We start from the raw sequence: 24,687 nt of genomic DNA on the forward strand, positions 1-24,687 counted from the left end.
ATGTGGTGATGTTCTGGACAAAAGTGGTGTTTAAATGTGTGTCTGTTTTGTAGAATTAAAAAAAAAAAGTTCTTTATTGAAGCCACTTCATGATATTTATTCAACACATGCAATTTGATTTGTGCACATCCTATGTAATTTTAAACATAGCATTTTGCTTTGATGAAGCAGTCTGTTGTTTGCCTTGGGGCAAACATTTGTACCATATACACCGATCAGCCATAACATTATGACATTATGAATGAATAACTTTGCACATTATTAATCCTAATATTATGAAGGTCTCTCTTGTGCCTCCAGAATTGTTGTGACTCAACAGAGAATGGACGTGAGTCCTGTGGGTTTAGAGGAGGGACCTCTGTGGATCATCCCACAGACACTTGTTCCGTTTGGGATCTAGTGCTGCGGATGTCCGCTGCCCGCTGTGGTCTGGTCTAGTTGGGTGGTACACGTCTAAGTAACATCCACATGAATGACTGGTCCAAAAGTTTCCCAGCAGAAACACTCAATGGTCACAACATGGCCAATGGTAATTCACCATCAAGGAGTGTCATTGCTCTGGGGTGGGGGTGTCTGGTCTGGTCTAGTTGGGTGGTACATGTCTAAGTAACATACACATGAATGATTATCAGGTCCAAAAGTTTCCCAGCAGAAACACTGAATGGCCAATGGTTATTCACCTCTCCTGTCAGTGGTTTTAAAGTTGTGGCTGAACGGTGTAACTTCTTCTTTGTGTTCACCAATTTCACCAATTGCAAAAAATGATTGAACCACGTCTCAATTAGTATCAGATTTCAAAGAACAAAGACAATAAGCGCTTTTGTGAATTTGAACAGGATGTTTATTCAAATGATGGATCCTAACATAAATAAATGCATTTCATTTGCATCAGTTAGCATCATTGATGCAAATTAAATATCTTATTTGTACATATGCACAATAAATACAATTTTTTTTTTGTTCCCCTCAGCCAAAGCTGCTGCAGAGCACTGAGACACCGCGTGAAGAGGAGGTTGTCTGTGAAGGGAGGGTGACAGGGAAGAACTGGATGTCTTTTTTACAGCAGTCACCAACTAACTGATTTACTAAATCTCTTTCTTGTGAGTGAGAGAAAAAAAAACACACAAATTTCTTACACAGATTTTTGATAATAATTTTTAAATAGTATAAAGTATTCTTCTGCACTTACATTGCACGATTGAGTAATAATTTATAACATGAGTTGCTTTTATAAATCTGCAGTGAACTCTTTTGAAAAGTGAAATAAAAGCCAATGCCAACACACTCAGATTGCAGTGGGAATGTTTAGGCATGATTTGTTTATTTATTCCGTGGTTTGGATTGATGCGCTTCTACTGTATATTTCCTCCACGCTGTCACGTAAAGATCTTGTCAATCAACACAGTTGCATTAGCAAATGGATGTAATGGATGAAACTCAATGAAAAGTGACATAACGCAAAATAAAGGACTACAAAATAATAGTAGTTTGGGTTGGTTTCATTCTAAAAACTACTATATGATGCGTTGCTTTCTCATATGATACACTCGTTCAAAGAAGTCTTTGCTCAGTTTCTAGGTGTAGCTGCATTTGATGAATTGTTTTTGGGCTGCTCCTCTTCCTATTTTTCTATCCTATTTTCACAAATGCAGTTTACATGTTTTCTATAGAGTGGGTGTTTAAGCCCGGCTGGCACAGGGTTAATGAGGAGTTTGGAAATCCCAGTCTGAAGCCTGGATACAGCGGCTCAGAGAATTTTGTGTGGAAAGTGTACAGGTGAGTCATGGTGTGTGTGGATACACCATAGAAGGACAGAGTGCCAGCTGACCAGTCTAGGAACACTCCAACCCTCTTTGAGTTGAAGTAGGGAACAAAGATGGGTGAGAAGTTCTTATTGTACCAGAAGGAGTATTGGCCTTTATAGTAGCGCAGACTCCAGGACTGATCGTTGTGGCCGAGGGTACATTCGTTACCTTTGGCTTTCCTGCTGATTCCTTTATAGGCCACTCCTATACCGGCCCACTCCGCAGTCCATTCGGCTTCCCAGTAGTAACGACCACGCAGAGCCTCTCTACAAAGCACCTGTCCCCAGTCTGGGAATCTCTCCGGGCTTTCGGGGTACTGCTGAGCAGTTTCCATTCGTGTCATTTGTTTGTTGTCTTCAGAGAAAGACAGATACGAATGGGCTGTGTTCGGATTCAAGGTTAGCTCACATGAATCTGGAAACCAAAGATGATATTAAAATGAAAAAAATCTGAAAATGTTTCCACAGCCACTACCCGTGATATTGAGTCAGCCAGTATTCAAGTCATATGCAAATAGACCAACAGGTTCACTACTTGACTTCAGAAAATAAAAGACTTACATTTTTTCAGAGCTGATTTCAAGTAGCACTCCCCACTGTTGTCAAACCTAGAAAAAAATCCATGAGAGGTTGTAGTCAATGTAAAATGTTTGATGATTTAGTGTACACAATAAGCCAGTTTGTGACAAGTCTGCTCAAAGTTGTACCTGACAGTAAGATGTGCTATTTCCTTTTGTACAGAGGTCAGCATCTCCATCCCTTTTTGCCCTGGATGATTGTAACTTAGATCCAGGTTTTTCAAGTGGCCAGGGTTGGACCTCAGAGCTGTAGCCAAAAAGCCACAGCCGGTTTCTGTGATCCCACAGAATGCCAGCCTGAAATTAAATTCATAAAATCTCAAAACACACAGCCTAAACATATAGATAGGTTTACATACACAGATCTGTGTATATAACGGTTTATATTAGGTCCTGTTCAGTCCTTATTTAACATCTGCCGTGGGTAACCCAATCACTAGTGTCCAGCTTTTAGCACCTGTGTTCACATGGAGGTGACCAGATTTCTGAAATGAAATCTGAAGGCATATATATGTATATGGCTCAAGCCAAAAGCGCTAGAGCACTAAATTATAAAATATGTTAACTGAAACTTAAACACAAAGATGCAGTAAGCTGGTAAACTGACATGCAGGTGTTCACAACTGTACTTTAAGGCTTGTCACTTAAGATCACATTCCCTAGGATGGTTGTTTATGCAAAGTCTGAAAAGGGCCATAGATAGTCTGCACCACCACTTTTTCAAACCTCAGTGTTTCCAGTTGGCATGTTGGTCTTTCCAGTCCAGCAGAAAGTAACTTTATCCCCGCATCTTGCAGATCATTGTCACTCAGGTCAAGCTCCTTCAGAATGGAACTGTTTACTGCTGCTGCAAGCATTTCACAGCATTCTTCTGTCAGGTTGCATTCTTTAAGCCTTCAAAAGAAAAATTGTTAAACCACACGTTAGAATTATTGAAAGTGTGAAAGTGTGAAATCTGGCTAAACTATCAACGTCAGTCACTTGTAAGTTTAAAAATAGCTTTTATAGTGTGAGGTGCAAAGAAACATAGCATTGATGAGTAAAGAGATGGTCATCAACCAGATCTGAAGCATGCAGAAATTTGTTAATCTTTTCAAGTCAAGCAGGACTGTTTTTTTTTGTTTGTTAGTTTTTTTAAACCAGAGATATTAGCATGTAGAAGTTAGTAATGTCCTTGTTAAATCAAAGCTAGTCATCTCAGGCATGGCATTTTTAGATATACATATACCCACTTTCATGAAACTGAGATGCAGCACATTACAACACCTTAACAGTAATCTGGCATATCATCAAATCCGGCTCAACTCTCAACTTCAGTCACTTGTAAGTATAATAATAACTTTTATAGTGTGAGGTGCAAAGAAAAATAGCATTACATATCACAATTACAAAAAAGACGTTACTCACACAGCTACTCTGGACTCTTTGATTACGGGCAACAGCCTCCGGAGACCCTCCTCTGATCTTGAATACTTCCTCAGGTCAAACTCATCCAACTTTTCCTCTGAGGTCAGCAACACAAAGACCAGAGCAGACCACTGCGAAGGTGACAGCTCGGTCTCTGACAACCTACCTGAGCTCAGGTAGTTCTGGATTTCCTCTAAAAGGGAGTGGTCGTGAAGCTCAACCAGGCAGTGGAAGAGATTGACACATCTTTCTGGGGATAGGTTTTGTCTGGTCTTCTCCTTGATGTACTCAACAATCTCCTCATTTCTTCCTAGTGGACTGTTGGGCATTTTGGTAAGAAGACTCTTCAACAAGGTCAGATTGGATGTTTGTGAGAGGCCTAGAAGGAAGCGAAGCAAGAGATCAAGATGTCCGTTGTCGCTCTGCAGGGCCTTATCCACGGCACTCTTGAGGAGGTCGGTTACTTCACAGGGAGCAGCTTCAACAGCAGACGTTTCGTGTGGTTCCAGCAGGTTTTGGTTGAAGCAGACGAATGTGTGAAAAATGTACATTGCAGCAAAAAACTCCTGGATGCTGAAATGCACAAAGCAGAAGATCCTCTCCAGATGGAATCCAGAATCACTCCCTGACATCTGTGTCAACATCCCTGAGTATACTGCAGCGTTGACATTGATGTTGTACTCTTTCAGTTCGTTCTCGTAGAAGATCATGTTGCCCTTCATGAGGTGCTCAAAGGCCAGTTTTCCAAGCTTCAAGATGATCTCTTCATTCATTTTGACCTGGTCCTGTGCTTCAGACGCCTCTTGTCCTGCTGGGTACTTCTGCCCTCTGATCACTGAGTTGTACGCCAGGAAATGTGTGTACATTTTTGTCAGAGTGTTTGGCATTTCCCTTCTGCCCTCGCCTTCTTCTTCTCTCCTCACTGTGTCTTCTAAAATCCTCTGCAGCACAGTGGCTGATATCCAGCTGAAAACTGGTATATGACACATAATATGAAGGCTCCTGGTTGACTTAATGTGTGAAATGACTCTACTGGCCATGGTTTGATCAGGGATCTTTTTCCTGAAGTACTCTTCCTTCTGAGGGTCGTTGAATCCTCGGATCTCTGTCACACGATCGATAAGCTGGCCTGGAATGCGGTTTGCAGCTGCAGGTCTGGAGGTAATCCAGATGTGTGCAGAAGGCAGCAGGTTCCCTCTGAAGAGACTCGTCAGTAGGACATCCACTGAAACCTCCTCTGAGACACAACGGCAGGGCCCATTACAGTTGAAGTCCAGGGGGAGTCGGCATTCGTCCAACCCATCAAATATCAGCACAAGCTTGTATTTGCCAAAATTTGAAATTCCTGATTCTTTTGCCTCCATGAGAAACTGATGAAGGAGCTGGGTCAGAGTATACTTTCTCTCCTTCATCAGATTCAGCTCCCGAAATGGAAGATTAATAAGGAGATGGATATCCTGGTTAACTCTCCCCTCTGCCCACTCCAGATTGAACTTCTGTACCGAGATAGTTTTACCAATCCCAGCAATTCCATTTGTCAGCACGGTTCTGATGGGTCTGTCTTGGCCACACATGGGTTTAAAGATGTCTTCACATTTGATTGGCTTATCTTCTGTTGCTGGTCTCCTGGTTGCTGCCTCAATTTGCCTGACCTCATGTTCTTTGTTAACACCTCCACTCACTCCCTCAGTGATGTAGAGTTCAGTGTACACCTTGTTGAGAAGAGTCTGGTTGCCATGCTGTGCTATTCCCTCGTAAATGTATTCAAATTTTTTAAGTTTGTGTTTGAGTTTTCGCTGGCAGGCATCAAGTTCGCCGTAAATGTCTAAAAAGTTGTGTAAAGAGAGAATAAAGAAAAAATATAATGTTCGTGAAACGAGAAACGAGAATAATATAGCACACATTTTTTTACAAAAAGATATGAAAAATCCACGTAATATCTTAAACTGTTGCACATTTTCATTCTTACACTTCTCTAGTTTGTTTGCAAGCTCCCGTCGGCCTATTTCATTTAAGGCTTGTAGAGTCATCTTCAGAATTTCCTCACTGGTACTCAAGTTTTGTTTTTTGTCTTCAGTGGCCTCACTGTCTTCACTCTGCCCTTTACTCTCAGAAGATTGTGGTAGGTGTGGAAAGAGCACATTTTTGTACCTTTTCATCTCACTCTTAACCCTGTCTATGATGTGGGTTTCCACCAACTGTAGAAGAAAGCAGAATTAATACACCTTTTTGACAGTGAATTCACATCCAGCACACCATTCTAAGAAACACTCAACTCGACTGTTTGAGAAAATATGTCATTACAATAAATAAATATTCATTACAACCTTTATTATGCTATATACGGAGCTCATTTTAGCTATTATGATTTCAGATATGACAGACATAACCACCTTGAATATGACGTTTCCATCCACCTCTGTCAACTCTGGGCAGTCATGATGGTCTCTAAAAAAAAAGATCTTGAGAATATTAAAATAGTAATATTTTAATATTTTTCATTGATTTGCTACTGAAGTTCAGCATTCCATGGTTTCCGTGGCTTTATGTAAAGATCCTGTTTGTAGGCTTTAGTGCCATCTACTGGCGAGTAAAGAAATAAATACTTTTCTCTTTCCAAGTGTGGAAGAGAACCTACATTTGCTAATGCATCCTAAGATCTCTCTAGAGACAGTTTTTGAATTGTTCACACTGGGCTCAAACATGGCTTCTCTGTGGATGAGAATATGTTTGCTGTGCAGATAAGAAGGGCTCATTTTAAGCATTTGCCATCACAGACATTCAAACAAAACTGTAATTGTAAATGAATGTCCTGTTTATGTATATGTATATAGAAGATATATTTGTCTTCCAAATATATACCGTATACTGTCTGTACCAACAGTTGGAGATGAGGAAGAATTTCTCATTATGTAAAAGTCATTATGTTCAGCAGTATCAGTAAGTTTTGGACAAAAACAATATATTGCAAGTGGTGCAATCTTTTGCATAGCTTCAGGCAAAGAACAAACCATAGTGCATGTACCTATCAGAGTCTTTGCTTGACCACTCATGATGAGCCTCCATGGAGGAATCACTTTTCATAGATGCACAGGAAAAAGCAGGCGTGTTTTCCGAATGAAAGGGACTACAAAGAAAAAGAAACAGAAGATGATCCTTACTATTAATCCTAATTTTTGTATTGGTTGCCATGTCTGTCCACTTCACATGATCCTTTACTCTTAACAAGACAACACATTCTACTACATTTTACCATCAAGTAAAGAGACTTTACAGTGCAAACATTGATATCTCATCTATTAAAATAAATATTTAAATACACATGACAGTTAAAAACAAATGCAAACAGAAACGGAACCTGTCAGCTGCTTCTTTGGCAAATACAACAAGATGCTTCATGGATGCGTCACTACACATGGACATTGCTCTTCTTTTTACAGGCGGTTCCCCATCAGGACTCCTTTCTATCTCCTGGGGTGGATCCATTTTCAGAGACAACTCCTGCTGTATCTTACAGGCACAAATTAGATTTAGTACAGTCATTGTACTAGTCAAAACACAGCAATTATCATAATTTGTACAATAATTACATCACATGACAGAATTACTGAATCTATTACAATAACTAAATACAAAATTCAACTTACCTCAGTTAAATTTTTAATAGTATAAGCTCATAGTCCAATTTTGTGCAGATTCTGCAATCAACTTCAAATAAAACCTCCACTTATTATTTTCACATCTTCTTTACTCTATGGTACTATGAAGGCCATAGAAGCTCCACAAAGAGCTTACAAAACATCAACAAAATCTCATTGTTGAAAGGTATCACTCAAGTAATCGCTACAAAATGATTTCCAAGTCAGTTACATCTACTATGGATAGGATATGACAGGTGCAGTGTTAGGAATATGGCACAGATACAGAGCCGTGGCGTTATCAAGTACAGAACTCCTCCTTGACAAAACAAAGTGTAAACCGATCCGGCAGGCTGTCACAAGGTCAACACACTGAGACAGTGGGAAAGTGGTAAAACCCATCCCAACATGGTTTTCAACAATGCCATCTGTTGCAAAAGTGTCCTGGCCTAAAGCATTACCATGACGGCTGTTAACCAGGGCAAGGAACATAGCAGTAGCAGGTTATTTTTGTTTTGTTTTGGGTTTTTTTTCTTTGTTTGTTTGTTTTTTAATCAGACTTGTTTACTTAATACTTTGTTTTTCGCCATTATGCAAGTCATTATCTGTTCATTTTATTGTTCAGTCCTCTACAAGTTAAAGTCAAGTGTCGGGAGGAGCTGTTGTGGTGTAAATAGCCAACATATAATAATGAAAACAACAACTCCAACAAGATTTGACTCAATGAATTTGCTGCTTGTTTGACCGGTTTGTAACTTGGTAGCAGGTGCAGTCTGTACTTCAACACAGAAAATTAATAAATAATTTGATCAGCTGAAGAGCATGAAATCTCAGTAACATATGAGGGGCTGTTAGGGACATTATTCAGAATTAGTCTCTCCTATACACATGTAAAAACGCAAATGACATGTGTATATGACAGTCTTATTCTGAATAATGTCCCTAGCAAACACTCCCACTCATCAATACACATATTTACTCAAAACAATGGTATTTTTCCATGTCATTTCCAAACTACTTTATACTTTTATGTTTTATGCTTTCTATTTCCCTGAACTGATTTTTAAAATTCACACACACACAAGACATTGAGCACCTCCTTAAAATATGATTCTTATACAGTCAGTATGAGCTCAAACAGTAGTAAGCTACACTCGAATACACTCGGATGTTATTTCAGAGATGCGTAGTCAATCATTTACGATGTAGGCTACCTATGAGCACTCTAGACTTTAGTTATGATGTTGTTGTTTTTTATATTCAAAAGAAAACGCAACTATCTGTCACAGTCATTTTGTACTTTCACTCTCTCTCTATAGAGATCAGCTCTCTGTCCCGTCATGTTCTCAGGATTATTCCTACACAGAAAAGTCGCTCAAAAGCATTTCGATTAGCACGAGTATGAACTTCTCAGCTCTTCTATGTACATCAAACAAACACATAAAATAGACTTTGTATTACAGTACCTGCTAAGTGTCTTCGGTTCACATACAAGTGTAGCCTGGCTGGAATTCTGGGGTAAACATCAGCGCCGCTCAGAGGCGCGGCTTTCAGACCAGTGATTGGTTGTTACTCATGATATAATAGTGACTCGTAATATAATAATCAGCTCATGATGTAATAAAATCATGAGCGCATAACGTAATAACGACTTTGCTTATAATGTACTAACAACTTATTACACTATGAGCCTTACTGGTGCCGTTCATAATGTGATAATGGCTCATATTGTGATAAAAGTGTTGCATTATCATAATTTTTATCTCTCATTTCTGCAGAGGTGGAAGGAAATGCTTTCACCTCTGTCTCTCTGTCGCTATTTATGCAAAACTTAGATGCAAATACCTCTGCCCCCATATGTAACAAGGAAGAGAAACCTAATTCGTCAAAACTGCACACACTGACAAGGAATAAGCACTAGAGGAAGAGGTCTGTGTTTGACTATGGTTTGCATATAGGTGTCCTGAGAGTAACCAACTCAAAAGCTGGCAGGAGAAGAGGGTAAATTGGGGAAGGAGGGGGACTGCAGTTCATTTAGCCTAAAAGAGCATTTTCTTTGTTAAGCTCTACTGTGTACTAGGCTGAAGTTTTATTAAAAGGAAATCAGATGTACAATAACATCAGAACCACAGTAATGCCACTACCACTACTCTGATGTAAAACAGAAATGAATTTGACTCTTACCTCCAGTGGGCATTTCTGAATAAGCTCTCCCAGACCTGTCACCACATCCATCCTCACTTACATCTTTTTAATCATGCTATCAAGTATTCACTGGTTTTAAATCATGCGTTTCCGGTCTTTCTTCAACAGTGTTCAGAACATACAGCCGTCTTCAGCGGACTTCAGTGAACTGGAGAGGATCATGAACGTGTCCCATGCACTGGCTTCAGAGGCCTCACGCAAGAGCAAACTGGTCGCAGGTTAGTTAGTTAGTTAGTTAGTTAGATTGAAGACTCCAATTTTAACAATAATAATAATAATCCTTACTACTTCATAGCAAAAAAACGTAAAACGTATTCTCTTTTCCTGATATGTACATATGTATATCATTGCATTAGACACTGCCAGTATAGATGCCTACAGTTAAAATAAATCTGTCTCAAAATACAGTACATGTTCATGTTGAATGAGTGATTCCCTGTGGCACAGTGGTGGATTTTTAGCAGGTGTCATCTTAGGCTGACATCTCATATTGGCCATGTGTGATTTATCCGTGATGTGCAGGGTCTGAGTGGCTGGAGAGTTGGTGATCATGTCTGGTCCAGGTATACGTGCACCTGTGGTTCTATCGTATTCATTGTGTGTGCGCCATGTGTTGTTTTGTGTGGTTTAGGAACGTGTACAGATACTTACTTGTTCTTCGAAAATCTGGTCGTGACGCATCTCACATACATCCTAGAAACATCTGTGCACAGTCCTAGCTTCTCTGTTTTGGGTGATATTCTGGCCATAGAGCATCACGGCATGTTTCACAAAGACAGTTTTGCCTCTATATTCTAATCAAACATCCACTGTCTCTGATCAGTCTAATAAAATTACACAAAATAAAGAATAAAGCTCTTAATGTCAGTGTAGAAATGTGTTGCCTGATCGCGCAAAGAAACTCAAGTTTTAATATCAGTATGACTGAACTGAAAAAGGTTTGTTTCTGAAGAGAACTGGCAAGGAAGTGCCCTGCACAGTTTCACCTGCTAACAACAACGTAGCTCATCGTTTCTGGTCTGCTGATAATGCTGTATAACCAGCGGGGAGAGGGAAGGAGCAGCCCCGACCAAACCTGTTGAAGGTGACTCTGAAGTCGTGTTGTTGGGTTTCTTTCACCAGTGAATACCATAGGATTAAAGTTCTTCACCCGAGACTTCAGCTTTCTGCTTGAATGAATAGAGCTGAGTGGTCTGGTGATGTTATTCTATCAGCCAGGATTCTAAGTCTTAATCTTCCCACGATGAAGTCTTACATTGATAAACATTTAGAAGTTTAACTTGGGACTAGGTCTAAGCCATCATTAAAGTCTGTCTTTGTGAAACTGGCCAGGTTCATTCTCAGCTACTCTTCTGCTTTGGTCAAATTGGCTGAAGTGTCAGAAGAGTTGCTTTGGTGAAATGTGGTGATGTTCTGGACAAAAGTGGTGTTTAAATGTGTGTCTGTTTGTTTTGTAGAATTAAAAAAAAAAAGGAAGCCATAACATTATGACATTATGAATGAATAACTTTGCACATTATTAATCCTAATATTATGAAGGTCTCTCTTCTGCCTCCAGAACTGTTGTGACTCAACAGAGAATGGACGTGAGTCCTGTGGGTTTAGAGGAGGTACCTCTGTGGATCTGTGGATGGCTGCTGCCATCAAGGAGTGTCATTGCTCTGGGGTGGGGGTGTCTGGTCTGGTCTAGTTGGGTGGTACATGTCTAAGTAACATCCACATGAATGAATATCAGGTCCAAAAGTTTCCCAGGAGAAATGTCACAGAATGGTCACAACATGGCCAATGGTTATTCACCTCCCCTGTCAGTGGTTTTAAAGTTGTGGCTGAACGGTGTAACTTCTTCTTTGTGTTCACCAATTTCACCAATTGCAAAAAATGATTGAACCGCGTCTCAATTAGTATCACATTTCAAAGAACAAAGACAATAAGCGCTTTTGTGAATTTGAACAGGATGTTTATTCAAATGATGGATCCTAACATAAATAAATGCATTTCATTTGCATCAGTTAGCATCATTGATGCAAATTAAATATCTTATTTGTACATATGCACAATAAATGCAAATTTTTTTTTGTTCCCCTCAGCCAAAGCTGCTGCAGAGCACTGAGACACCGCGTGAAGAGGAGGTTGTCTGTGAAGGGAGGGTGACAGGGAAGAACTGGATGTCTTTTTTACAGCAGTCGCCAACTAACTGATTTACTTACAACAAATCTCTTTCTTGTGAGTCAGAGAAAAAAAAAACACACACAAATTTCTTACACAGATTTTTGATGATAATTTTTAAATACTATAAAGTATTCTTCTGCACTTAAATTGCACGATTGAGTAATAATTTATAACACGAGTTGCTTTTATAAATCTGCAGTGAACTCTTTGGAAAAGTGAAATAAAAGCCAATGCCAACACGCTCAGATTGCAGTGGGAATGTTTAGGCATGATTTGTTTATTTATTCCGTGGTTTGGATTGATGCGCTTCTACTGTATATTTCCTCCACACTGTCACGTAAAGATCTTGTCAATCAACACAGTTGCATTAGCAAATGGATGTAATGCATGAAACTCAATGAAAAGTGACATAACGCAAAATAAAGGTCTACAAAATAATAGTAGTTTGGGTTGGTTTCATTCTAAAAACTACTACATGACGCGTTGCTTTCTCATATGATACACTCGTTCAAAGAAGTCTTTGCTCATTTTCTAGGTGTAGCTGCATTTGATTAATTGTTTTTGGGCGGCTCCTCCATCCTATTTTCACAAATGCAGTTTACATGTTTTCTATAGAGTGGGTGTTTAAGCCCGGCTGGCACAGGGTTAATGAGGAGTTTGGGAATCCCAGTCTGAAGCCTGGATACAGCGGCTCAGAGAATTTTGTGTGGAAAGTGTACAGGTGAGTCATGGTGTGTGTGGATACAGCATAGAAGGACAGAGTGCCAGCTGACCAGTCTAGGAACACTCCAACCCTCTTTGAGTTGAAGTAGGGAACAAAGATGGTTGAGTAGTTCTTATTGTACCAGAAGGAGTATTCGCCTTTATAGTAGCGCAGACTCCAGGACTGATCATTGTTGCCGAGGGCACATTCGTTACCTTTGGCGTCCCTGCTGATTCCTTTATAGGCCACTCCTATACCGGCCCACTCCCCAGTCCATTCTGCTTCCCAGTAGCAACGACCACACAGAGTCTCTCTACAAAGCACCTGTCCCCAGTCTGTGAATCTCTCCGGGCTGTCGGGGTACAGCTGAGCAGTTTCCATTCGTGTCATTTGTTTTTTGTCTTCAGAGAAAGACAGATACGAATGGGCTGTGTTCAGATCCAAGGTTAGCTCACATGAATCTGGAAACCAAAGATGATATTAAAATGAAAAAAATCTGAAAATGTTTCCACAGCCACTACCCGTGATATTGAGTCAGCCAGTATTCAAGTCATATGCAAATAGACCAACAGGTTCACTACTTAAGTTCAGAAAATAAAAGACTTACATTTTTTCAGAGCTGATTTCAAGTAGCACTCCCCACTGTTGTCAAACCTAGAAAAAAATCCATGAGAGGTTGTAGTCAATGTAAAATGTTTGATGATTTAGTGTACACAATAAGCCAGTTTGTGACAAGTCTGCTCAAAGTTGTACCTGACAGTAAGATGTGCTATTTCCTTTTGTACAGAGGTCAGCATCTCCATCCCTTTTTGCCCTGGATGATTGTAACTTAGATCCAGTTTTTTCAAGTGGCCAGGGTTGGACCTCAGAGCTGTAACCAAAAGGCCACAGCCAGTTTCTGTGATCCCACAGAATGCCAGCCTGAAATTAAATTCATAAAATCTCAAAACACACAGCCTAAACATATAGATAGGTTTACATACACAGATCTGTGTATGTAATGGTTTATATTAGGTCCTGTTCAGGCCTTATTTAACATCTGCCGTGGGTAACCCAATCACTAGTGTCCAGCTTTTAGCACCTGTGTTCACATGGAGGTGACCAGATTTCTGAAATGAAATCTGAGGGCATTTACAGCTCAGAGATAAAATATACATATATATAATTGAATGTTACCAACTGGTGCATAAAAGCTCAAGCCAAAAGCACTAGAGCAGTAAATTATAAAATATGTTAACTGAGACTTTTACACAAAGACGCAGTAAGCTGGTAACCTGACATGTACTGTATGTGAGGTCTGAAGCAGGTGTGAAGCTGGGCAGGGCTGTCAGGGCAGAGCGAAGTAGTTACCTCACAAATCAGTCAAATTTGAAACAGCTCACTTCACTCTGAGACCACTTTAACAAACTGACTGCATGTCTATTTATTAGCTTTTCTGAGCTGACAGACATGCCACACACGCTGCTAAATATAGACAAAGCTCAAAAAAAGATTTGTTTACCATTTGGTCTCTCACACTACCAGAGTATTGTGGGCAAATGCAGGGCTTAAAGTATTCCAATTAAAAGATATCAACATTAAGAGGGAAAAAACAACTTGTTGATGCAGGAAATTGTCAGGGTTGAGTAATCGAGTTCACCTACCAATGAAATCAAAGTAAAGCTTTCACGCTCCAAACTAACATCACTAACCAATTAGAAGTAGGGGTGGACATGGGTCTTGGAAAACTGTTGTCAGAAAGATGGAGAGTAAATTTATGAAGCTGTGGAGAATGTGTCCTAACTGCAAACAAAGCACTTAAAATAAAAATAAAGATATTAAACTGATATTAAATCTTGGGGTGTAAACTTTGCAATTTAGAGTTACAATATGATGTACGTGAGTGTCAATGGTTGTTTGTCTATGTGTTAGCCCTGTGATAGGCTGGCGACCTGTCCAGGGTGTACCCTGCCTCTCGCCCAATGACACCTGGGATAGACTCCAGCAACCCCTATGACCCTAGTGAGGATTAAGCGGTAGTAGAAGATGAGATGAATATGATCTACAGTTTACTGTTGAGTTTACAAATTGTTTTTGTATAAACTGAATTAAATGGTTAAATTGCAAATCGAAATTCCTCAAATTAATTATTAATTCTCGGGCTCAGGATTTTTTTTTTTTTTTACTTTAAGCCCTGCAAATGCCACCCAGACCACCTCCAATGTAAGCTGAGTGCATCCTTGTGGTGTTCACAACTGTACTTTAAGGCTTGTCACTTAAGATCACATTCCCTAAGATGGTTGTTTATGCAAAGTCTAAACAGGGCCATAGATAGTCTGCACCACTACTTTTTCAAACCTCAGTGTTTCCAGTTGGCATGTTGGTCTTTCCAGTCCAGCAGAAAGTAACTTTATCCCCGCATCTTGCAGATCATTATCACTCAGGTCAAGCTCCTTCAGAATGGAACTGTTTACTGCTGCTGCAAGCATTTCACAGCATTCTTCTGTCAGGTTGCATTCTTTAAGCCTTCAAAAGAAAAATTGTTAAACCACACGTTAGAATTATTGAAAGTGTGAAATCTGGCTAAACTATCAACGTCAGTCACTTGTAAGTTTAAAAATAGCTTTTATAATATAAGGTGCAAAGAAACATAGCATTACATATCACAATTACGAAAAAGACGTTACTCACACAGCTACTCTGGACTCTTTGATTACGGGCAACAGCCTCCGGAGACCCTCCTCTGATCTTGAATACTTCCTCAGGTCAAACTCATCCAACTTTTCCTCTGAGGTCAGCAACACAAAGACCAGAGCAGACCACTGCGAAGGTGACAGCTCGGTCTCTGACAACCTACCTGAGCTCAGGTAGTTCTGGATTTCCTCCAAAAGAGACTGGTCGTGAAGCTCAACCAGGCAGTGGAACAGATTGACACATCTTTCTGGGGATGGGTTTTGTCTGATCTTCTCCTTGATGTACTCAGCAATCTCCTCATTTCTTCCTAGTGGACTGTTGGGCATTTTGGTAAGAAGACTCTTCAACAAGGTCAGATTGGATGTTTGTGAGAGGCCTAGAAGGAAGCGAAGCAAGAGATCAAGATGTCCGTTGTCGCTCTGCAGGGCCTTATCCACGGCGCTCTTGAGGAGGTCGGTTACTTCACAGGGAGCAGTTTCAACAGCAGACGTTTCGTGTGGTTCCAGCAGGTTTTGGTTGAAGCAGACGAATGTGTGAAAAATGTACATTGCAGCAAAAAACTCCTGGATGCTGAAATGCACAAAGCAGAAGATCCTCTCCAGATGGAATCCAGAATCACTCCCTGACATCTGTGTCAACATCCCTGAGTATACTGCAGCGTTGGCATTGATGTTGTACTCTTTCAGTTCGTTCTCGTAGAAGATCATGTTGCCCTTCATGAGGTGCTCAAAGGCCAGTTTTCCAAGCTTCAAGATGATCTCTTCATTCATTTTGACCTGGTCCTGTGCTTCAGACGCCTCTTGTCCTGCTGGGTACTTCTGCCCTCTGATCACTGAGTTGTACACCAGGAAATGTGTGTACATTTTTGTCAGGGTGTTTGGCATTTCCCTTCTGCCCTCGCCTTCTTCTTCTCTCCTCACTGTGTCTTCTAAAATCCTCTGCAGCACAGTGGCCGATATCCAGCTGAAGACTGGTATATGACACATAATATGGAGGCTCCTGTTTGACTTAATGTGTGAAATGACTCTACTGGCCATGGTTTGATCAGGGATTTTTTTCTTGAAGTACTCTTCCTTCTGAGGGTCGTTGAATCCTCGGATCTCTGTTACACGATCGATAAGCTGGCCTGGAATGCGGTTTGCAGCTGCAGGTCTGGAGGTAATCCAGATGTGTGCAGAAGGCAGCAGGTTCCCTCTGAAGAGACTCGTCAGTAGGACATCCACTGAAACCTCCTCTGAGACACAACGGCAGGGCCCATTACCGCTGAAGTCCAGGGGGAGTCGGCATTCGTCCAACCCATCAAATATCAGCACAAGCTTGTATTTGCCAAAATTTGAAATTCCTGATTCTTTTGCCTCCATGAGAAACTGATGAAGGAGCTGGGTCAGAGTATACTTTCTCTCCTTCATCAGATTCAGCTCCCGAAATGGAAGATTAATAAGGAGATGGATATCCTGGTTAACTCTCCCCTCTGCCCACTCCAGATTGAACTTCTGTACCGAGATAGTTTTACCAATCCCAGCAATTCCTCTTGTCAGCACGGTTCTGATGGGTCTGTCTTGGCCACACATGGGTTTAAAGATGTCTTCACATTTGATTGGCTTATCTTCTGTTTCTGGTCTCCTGGTTGCTGCCTCAATTTGCCTGACCTCATGTTCTTCGTTAACACCTCCACTCACTCCCTCAGTGACGTAGAGTTCAGTGTATACCTTGTTGAGAAGAGTCTGGTTGCCATGCTGTGCTATTCCCTCGTAAATGTATTCAAATTTTTTAAGTTTGTGTTTGAGTTTTCGCTGGCAGACATCGAGCTCCCCGTAAATGTCTAAAAAGTTGTGTAAAGAGGGAATGAAGAAGAGAATATAATGTTCGTGAAACGAGAAAAGAGCATAATATAGCACACATTTTTTTTACAAAAAGATGTGAAAAATCCACATAATATCTTAAACTGTTGCACATTTTCATTCTTACACTTCTGTAGTTTGTTTGCAATCTCCTGTCGGCCTATTTCATTTAAGGCTTGTAGAGTCATCTTCAGAATTTCCTCACTGGTACTCAAGTTTTGTTTTTTGTCTTCAGTGGCCTCACTGTCTTCACTCTCCTCTTTACTCTCAGAAGATTGTGGTAGGTGTGGAAAGAGCACATTTTTGTACCTTTTCATCTCACTCTTAACCCTGTCTATGATGTGGGTTTCCACCAACTGTAGAAGAAAGCAGAATTAATACACTTTTTTGACAGTGAATTCACATCCAGCACACCATTCTAAGAAACACCCAACTCGACTGTTTGAGAAAATATGTCATTACAATAAATAAATATTCATTACAACCATTATTATGCTATATACAGAGCTCATTTTAGCTATTATGATTTCAGATGTGACAGGCATAACCACCTCGAATATGACGTTTCCATCCACCTCTGTCAACTCTGGGCAGCCATGATGGTCTCTAAAAAAAGATCTTGAGAATATTAAAATAGTATTATTTTAATATTTTTCATTTATTTGCTATTGATGTTCAGCATTCCATGGTTTGCCTGGCTTTATGTAAAGATCCTGTTTGTAGGCCTTAGTGCCATCTACTGGCGAGTAAAGAAATAAATACTTTTCACTTTCCAAGTGTGGAAGAGAACCTACATTTGGTAACGCATCCAAGAAAGAAAAGAAGAAAGTTAAAGATCTCTCTAGAGACAGTTTTTGAATTGTTCACACTGGGCTCTTTCACAAACATGGCTTCTCTGTGGATGAGAATATGCTTCCTATGCAGATAAGAAGGGCTCATTTTAAGCATTTGCCATCACAGACATTCAAACAAAACTATAAATGTAAATGAATATCCTGTTTATGTATATATATATAAAAGATATATTTGTCTTCCAAATATATGCCGTATACTGTCTGTACCAACAGTTGGAGATGAAGAAGAATTTCTCTAGTATTGGTACAGATATCTCACTCGGAGAGAAAGCAAATGAGCAAATTTCCCAAAAAGTTTCAAGTCATTATGTTCAGCAGTATCAGTAAGTTTGGACCAAAAAAGAACAAACCATAGGCAAAGAACAAATCATAGTGCATGTACCTATCAGAGTCTTTGTTTGACCACTCATGATGAGCCTCCATGGAGGAATCACTTTTCATAGATGCACAGGAAAAAGCAGGCGTGTTTTCCGAATAAAAGGGACTACAAAGAAAAAGAAACAGAAGATGATCCTTACTATTAATCCTTATTTTTGTATTGGTTGCCATGTCTGTCCACTTCACATGATCCTTTACTCTTACCAAGACAACACATTCTACTACATTTTACCATCAAGTCAAGAGACTTTACAGTGCAAACATTGATATCTCATTCATTATAATAAATATTAAAATACACGTAACAGTTAAAAACAAATGCAAACAGAAACGGAACCTGTCAGCTGCTTCTTTGGCAAATACAATACGATGCTCCATGGATGCGTCACTACACATAGACGCTGCTCTTCCTTTTGCAGGCGGTTCCCCATCAGGACTCCTTTCTGTCTCCTCGTTTGGATCCATTTTTAGAGACAACTCCTGCTGTATCTTACAGGCACAAATTAGATTTAGTACAGTCATTGAACTAGACAAAACACAACAATTATGATAATTTATACAAGAATTGCTTTTACAATAACTGAATTCAACCTACCTTACTCAAAATTTTACTAGTATAAGCTCATATTCCAGTTGTGTGCAGATTCCTGTCGTGCACATCTAATCAACTTCAAATAAAACCTCCACTTATTATTTTCACATCTTCTTTACTCTATGGTACTACGAAGGCCACAAAGAGCTTACAAAACATCAACAAAATCTCATTGTTGAAAGGTATCACTCAAGTGATCGCTACAAAATGATTTCCAAGTCAGTTACATCTACTATGGATAGGATATGACAGGTACAGTGTTAGGAATATGGCACAGATACAGAGCCGTGGCGTTATCAGGTACAGAACTCCTCCTTGACAAAACAAAGTGTAAACCGCTGTGGCAGGCTATCACAAGGTCAAAGCCACCTGTTGTGGTGCAAATAGCCAACATATCATAATGAAAACAACAACTCCGGCAAGACATGACTCAGTGACTTTACTGGTCTTGTTTGATCGTTTTGTAACAGCAGGTATGCTGTCTGTTCTTCAACACACAGAAAATGCATAAATAATTTGATCAGCTGAAGAGCATGAAATCTCAGTAACATATGAGGGGCTGTTAGGGACATTATTCAGAATTAGTCTCTCCTATACACATGGTATTTTTCCATGTCATTTCCAAACTACTTTATACTTTTATGTTTTATGCTTTCTATTTCCCTGAACTGATTTCACGTATTAAAATTCACACACACACAAGACATTGAGCACCTCCTTAAAATATGATTCTTATACAGTCAGTATGAGCTCAAACAGTAGTAAGCTACACTCGAATACACTCGGATGTTATTTCAGAGATGCGTACTCGATCTTTTTTTTACGATGTAGGCTACCTATGAGCACTCTAGACTTTAGTTATGATGTTGTTGTTTTTTATATTCAAAAGAAAACGCAGCTATCTATCACAGCCATTTTGTACTTTCATTTTCATCAGCTCTCTGTCCCGTCATGTTCTCGGGATTGTTCCTAAACAGAAAAGTCGCTCCAAAGCATTTCCATTAACACGAGTAGGCTACACGAGTAGCTCTTCTATTTACATCAAACAAACACATAAAATAGACTTCGTATTACAGTACCTGCTAAGTGTCTTCGGTTCACATACAAGTGTAGCCTGGCTGGAATTCTGGGAAAAAAACATCACCATAAAGAAATGCGCCGCTCAGAAGCGATTGGTCGTAGTGACTCGTAAAGTAATAAACAGCTCATAATGTAATAAAATCATGAGCACATAACGTAATAATGACGATGGGATTATTTTGTTTTTACTTCTCCGGGTACGCCAAAGACATGCTTGTTAGTTTGATTTGTGATTCTAAATTGTTTGTCTCTGTGTTAGCCCTGCAATGAACCTGCAACCTGTCCAGGTAGTACCCCGCCTCTCACCCAATGATAACTGGGATAGGCTCCAGCAATCCCCGGTTGTAAAATGTAAATGATGAGGCTTCTCTCCTTCTTGAACTGTCACCTAACCATGGTGGACTCTAGGGGCTATGCTGTCCGGGGTATTTTGCCCCCTACCCTGAAGGGTCAGACAAAGAATGGTTCAGTATACCCTGAAGTGGGGGGTTATCAGGGCCCCACCCTGGAGCCAGGCCAGGGGCTGGGGCTCGTGGGCGACCGCCTGGTGGTCTGGTCTTGTGGAGCTTGTGGTAGAGGTCGAGCGCTATTGACTAGATATAGTCGGCCTCACCTCGACACATATCATCCGCTCTGTAACCCAAATCCTTGAGAAGGGTTGGGAGGGCTGGGATGGGCTTTTTGTTTGCCCCCAAAGTCTGCCTGCATGTTGGGGTTCTCACAGGTGGACGAAAGGACTGCTTCCCTGCACCTTTGGTCCCGGGAATGGGTCAGTAAACAAATTGTATACATGTTCTTAGTGCATACTGCCAATGTGAAAAATCAGATGCTTCAGCTTTGACGGGTGATGCAATTTCTTCTCTTGGTGAGTATCTGTCGTGTTCACCACTGTCTGCTGTCTCATAGGTGGTTTAGGTTTCTGCATCATTTTGACAGCATAGCTACAGCAACAGCGCAGACTATACGCAGCCTAACATTATAACTGACATGCACCTCCCCGGAAAAGTAACTACACACCACGGTCATGCAGAGGTCAAGAGCTGTGACTCCTCGCCATTGTTGATAGTGAAGCAGGAAGTAGAAACAAAAATTAACCAGACTGGTGAAAAAGACAGCGACGACTAGCACTTGGGTGGCATTACAGAGCAACTCAGACTGACGATTATATACTGTAAATATCTCACACTGGTGTAGTTACATGTCTAGGCTATGTCTGCATGGTCTGGGCTGTTGCCATATTCAAATTGACGCAGAAGTCTAAACCACCTATGAATGTTATGAAAGAACATTATAATTATTATTATGCGATTTAATTTAGCCCCAGTGTTTGTCCCTCTCTCTGTTTTAACATAATGGTATGATCCTAAGTCCTCACATGTTTGGCCACATGGCGTGCCCATGAACATAAAGTTCTGCCCCCGTCCTCTCCAGAGATCTACACAGCACCCATTCCATTGTACCCTGCACAGATTCAATTCCTCTGTGCAAGATGCAGCAAAGCAGCTCCAGAACTTAACCGAGTCTCCTCTCTCTTTGGTCATCTTACATTAAGTCAGTCATATACTTTGATCTTGATTATACAGTAAAATGACTTGATTATGTTGTGTTTGTTATGTCATTAAGTTATTGGACGTTGTTCTGGACTCTTTGGTTACCATTCGTATTATCCTTCCCTTAAACTCATCATCAGTTTTCCTCTTGCAGCCACATCCAGGGAGGTTGACTACAGTCCCATGGACTTTAAACTTCTGAATAACATGTGCAACTGTAGTCACAAGAACATCTAGCTGTTGGAGATCGTTTATAGCCTTTACCTTTAACATAATTTTCTCTGTACCTCCCCAGGTAACTCTCTCCTTAGTATTCTGTGGTCCGTGTTCAGTGTGGTACACGCCATTATACCGTGCACGTCACCAGACATTTTTTACCGGAGCATGTGTCCCAGTAAACATGTGCTGTGCCCCCCTGTAAAATTCCAGATGAAATTTCACGAATGAGTCTATTTTTCATCACAGACAGTTTATGATCACAGAATAATATCCGGGGATGCTGGGCACTAACCCATTCATGCTCACACATTCACCCATTGGGGACCCGTGCCTTGAGTAACACTGAACCCCAGTATCGTTGAGCATGTGGTCCATGGTGGTCCATGGATCAAACCACTAACTCTCCATTCAAGATTCATAACTGACTTTTTAAGAATATATTCTCTTATTTGTTTGTTTCTTTTTGTTTATATGTGTGTGTGCATACCACACAAATCACCATTACCTAATTGTATTAACTTAATCCATCACTATTATTATACTAATACTGTATTAATTGTTTTTATAGTACGTCAAATACGTCATATGTTATTATGCTACTACTATGCTATTTTCCCCATACTGTGACAATGTTTTCAGGTGATAATTCTCCTGAAAAGTTCCCAGTATATAACATTATCTTCACCCAACACTAATGCAGTAACTGATGTGTTCATTATGTAATGAGGTTATTTATTCATTGCATTATTAATTTATTAATTCATTCATTTTGTAATTATTTCTGATGTTGTAACACTGTAAATCTGAGAGACAAAATGATTTAAAAATAGTTTAAAAAACATCACACTCATAGTGAAGTGGAGGGAGCAGGTATAAAGTTCTGGAACCAACATGTGTGATGTCACACTGAGAACAGAACACACATTCTAAGAACTTAGCTCGGATATCACACACTACAAACAAGACAAGACATTGCATCTATCTACTTCTGATACAGAAACAACTCTGCAGATATCTGTGAGAGACAAGCCAAACTTTCTTTAGTTTAAACTCAGGTAAGTCTAGAGGCAGATACCGACTGAACACTGTCCACTCACAAATGACTTTCCTGAAGGGAGATTACTGAATCACTGGTTCACTGTTAAATTAACACCCCTGTTTGCTTTTAACAAAGCTACACAACTACAATGACATTTTACTATTTTATTAGATGTTAAGTGTGTCCAATAACAAAGCTGATACTGGTATGCTGTGAACTGTATATTTAATGGTTGGACTTCCTACCGGTCATGGTATAGGTGATGTTATATTTTACATTTACCCTGGCCCAGGAAAATCATCAGATTCTTACAAGTCTCCAGTAAAGTTAGAAGTATTACCTGTTACGTATTATACCAATAAACCCCGAAGCTGCTCATATATACTGCATTTATTTAGGATATTTTCAAGTTGGAGTCTGAGAAAGAGACTGAGGGTTTGAGAAGTCAGCTTAGAAAAGCTGAGCAGCAGATCAAACAGCAGTTATACTATGAGAACTATGAGAGTGTGAATTAAGCATTCATGAAGGAGACAGCCTGACTCTGACTGACACTTAAATAAGTTGTAGACAATACAATAATGTTTAGGAAGTTTATGTTTTGTCTTTTTAGTTCAAATGGACAGAGACAGATCACGCATGAACTCCTTTGATGGTAAAAAAAAAACAAAAAAATAACGGACTCCTCATTTCACACGTACCTTTTTGATGAAAATCTAATCACAACAAGTTACAAAAATCAACTTAAGCAAAAGACTCATAATGCTCATAGTCACAATAAAGTCATAATGAAAAGAACCATGTATAGGCTACTGAACAGTGTATGGATGATTTTTTTTATCATGTCAGAGGTAACACAACTATGTGAATGATCTTGCAGGAGACGAACACCTCCACCAGCTTGATTTGGTGGAGGCTGTTGCACAGAGCGGTAGGTTCCATGAAGAAGAGATCGCATGGCTGCGGTTCTTCATCAGTAATGGACAGGAGCATGAAGCCATCGCTTACAGGTGCTGGCCAGTAAATTAGAATATCATCAAAAAGTTGAATTATTTCAGTAATTCCATTCAAAAGGTGAAACTTGTATACTGTATACTTTCCTTCCACACATAGTGATATATTTCAAGTGTTTATTCATTTTCATTTTTATTATTACAACTGACAGCTAATGAAAACACCAAATTCAGTATCTCAGAAAATTAGAATATTCTGAAAAGGCTCAATATAGAAGACACCTGGTGCCACACTAATCAGCTGATTAACTCAAAACACCTGCAAAGGCCTTTAAAAGGTTCCTCAGTCTTGTTCTGAAGGCTCCACAATCATGGGGAAGACTTCTGACTTAACAGTTGTCCAAAAGACGACCATTGACACCTTGTACAAGGAGGGCAAGACACAAAAGTTGATTGCTAAAGAAGCTGGCTGTTCGCAGAGCTCTGTGTCCAAGCACATTAACAGACAGGCGAAGGGACGGAAAAAATGTGGTAGAAAAAAGTGTACAAGCTCTAGGGATAACCGCACCCTGCAGAGAATTGTAACGACAAACCCATTCAAAAATGTGGGGGAGATCCACAAAGAGTGGACTGCAGAAGTCAGCGCTTCAAGAACCACCACGAAGAGACGCATGAAAGACATGGGATTCAGCTGTCGCATTCCGTGTGTCAAGCCACTCTTGAACAAGAAACAGCGTAAGAAGCGTCTCGCCTGGGCCAAGGATAAAAAGGACTGGACTGCTGCTGAGTGGTCCAAAGTTATGTTTTCTGATGAAAGCAAATTTTGCATTTCCTTTGGAAATCAAGGACCCAGAGTCTGGAGGAAGAGCGGAGAAGCACAGAATCCACGTTGCATGAGGTCCAGTGTAAAGTTTCCACCGTCAGTGATGGTGTGGGGTGCCATGTCATCTGCCGGTGTTGGCCCACTCTGTTTCCTGAGGTCCAAGGTCAATGCAGCTGTCTACCAG

At 40.2% G+C, this 24,687-nt stretch overlaps 3 protein-coding genes and 1 long non-coding RNA gene across 10 annotated transcripts in view; 2 read left to right on the plus strand and 2 right to left on the minus strand.

Annotated features, from left to right (window-relative positions):
- The window catches only part of LOC125014947 (pleckstrin homology domain-containing family A member 7-like), a 141,276-nt gene extending 129,411 nt beyond the window's left edge, over positions 1-11,865 (plus strand). For 2 of the 3 annotated variants that reach the window (XM_047596514.1, XM_047596518.1), the window contains one exon: positions 971-1,481. Coding sequence is in view for 2 of the 3 variants with exons in the window: in XM_047596518.1 (XP_047452474.1) it covers positions 971-993 (23 nt within the window). In the remaining variant the exon portion in view is untranslated. Of the gene's footprint in view, positions 1-970; positions 1,482-10,154; positions 10,196-11,719 lie in introns of those variants that run through there. The other variant, XM_047596515.1, reaches the window with a different exon arrangement.
- On the minus strand, positions 1,112-9,740 carry LOC125014949 (NLR family CARD domain-containing protein 3-like). Of its 3 annotated transcripts, none has more exons than XM_047596533.1 (10): positions 9,612-9,740; positions 7,148-7,299; positions 6,815-6,916; positions 6,183-6,237; positions 5,759-5,987; positions 3,790-5,614; positions 3,109-3,276; positions 2,512-2,679; positions 2,366-2,412; positions 1,112-2,219 (listed from the first exon to the last, which is right to left on the minus strand). In XM_047596533.1, the coding sequence occupies exons 1-10, from the start codon at positions 9,660-9,662 to the stop codon at positions 1,654-1,656; spliced, it is 3,363 nt and encodes a 1,120-aa protein (XP_047452489.1). In that variant the 5' UTR covers positions 9,663-9,740; the 3' UTR covers positions 1,112-1,653. The 3 variants fall into 3 exon arrangements, with proteins under 3 accessions (XP_047452489.1, XP_047452491.1, XP_047452490.1); XM_047596535.1 differs by lacking the exon at positions 9,612-9,740 and adding an exon at positions 8,894-9,599; XM_047596534.1 differs by lacking the exon at positions 9,612-9,740 and adding an exon at positions 7,437-7,534.
- Positions 11,866-12,370: 505 nt separating the features above from the next.
- On the minus strand, positions 12,371-19,965 carry LOC125014951 (NLR family CARD domain-containing protein 3-like). Of its 3 annotated transcripts, XM_047596538.1 has the most exons (10): positions 19,922-19,965; positions 18,588-18,739; positions 18,255-18,356; positions 17,570-17,636; positions 17,146-17,374; positions 15,175-16,999; positions 14,842-15,009; positions 13,258-13,425; positions 13,112-13,158; positions 12,371-12,965 (listed from the first exon to the last, which is right to left on the minus strand). In XM_047596538.1, exons 2-10 carry the CDS (start codon positions 18,713-18,715, stop codon positions 12,400-12,402), a joined length of 3,300 nt encoding a protein of 1,099 aa, XP_047452494.1. In that variant the 5' UTR covers positions 18,716-18,739; positions 19,922-19,965; the 3' UTR covers positions 12,371-12,399. The 3 variants fall into 3 exon arrangements, with proteins under 3 accessions (XP_047452494.1, XP_047452493.1, XP_047452492.1); XM_047596537.1 differs by lacking the exon at positions 19,922-19,965 and having other exon boundaries at positions 17,570-17,624; positions 18,588-19,896; XM_047596536.1 differs by lacking the exon at positions 19,922-19,965 and having other exon boundaries at positions 18,588-19,896.
- Positions 19,966-22,632: 2,667 nt separating this feature from the next.
- On the plus strand, positions 22,633-23,734 carry LOC125014368. The gene is made up of 3 exons (XR_007113499.1): positions 22,633-22,746; positions 23,341-23,382; positions 23,608-23,734. It is a non-coding gene; the product is annotated as an uncharacterized LOC125014368 (long non-coding RNA).
- Positions 23,735-24,687: the final 953 nt, after the last annotated feature.

Source organism: Mugil cephalus, chromosome 10 (genome assembly GCF_022458985.1).
Source record: "Mugil cephalus isolate CIBA_MC_2020 chromosome 10, CIBA_Mcephalus_1.1, whole genome shotgun sequence".
Taxonomy (NCBI): Eukaryota; Metazoa; Chordata; class Actinopteri; order Mugiliformes; family Mugilidae; genus Mugil; species Mugil cephalus.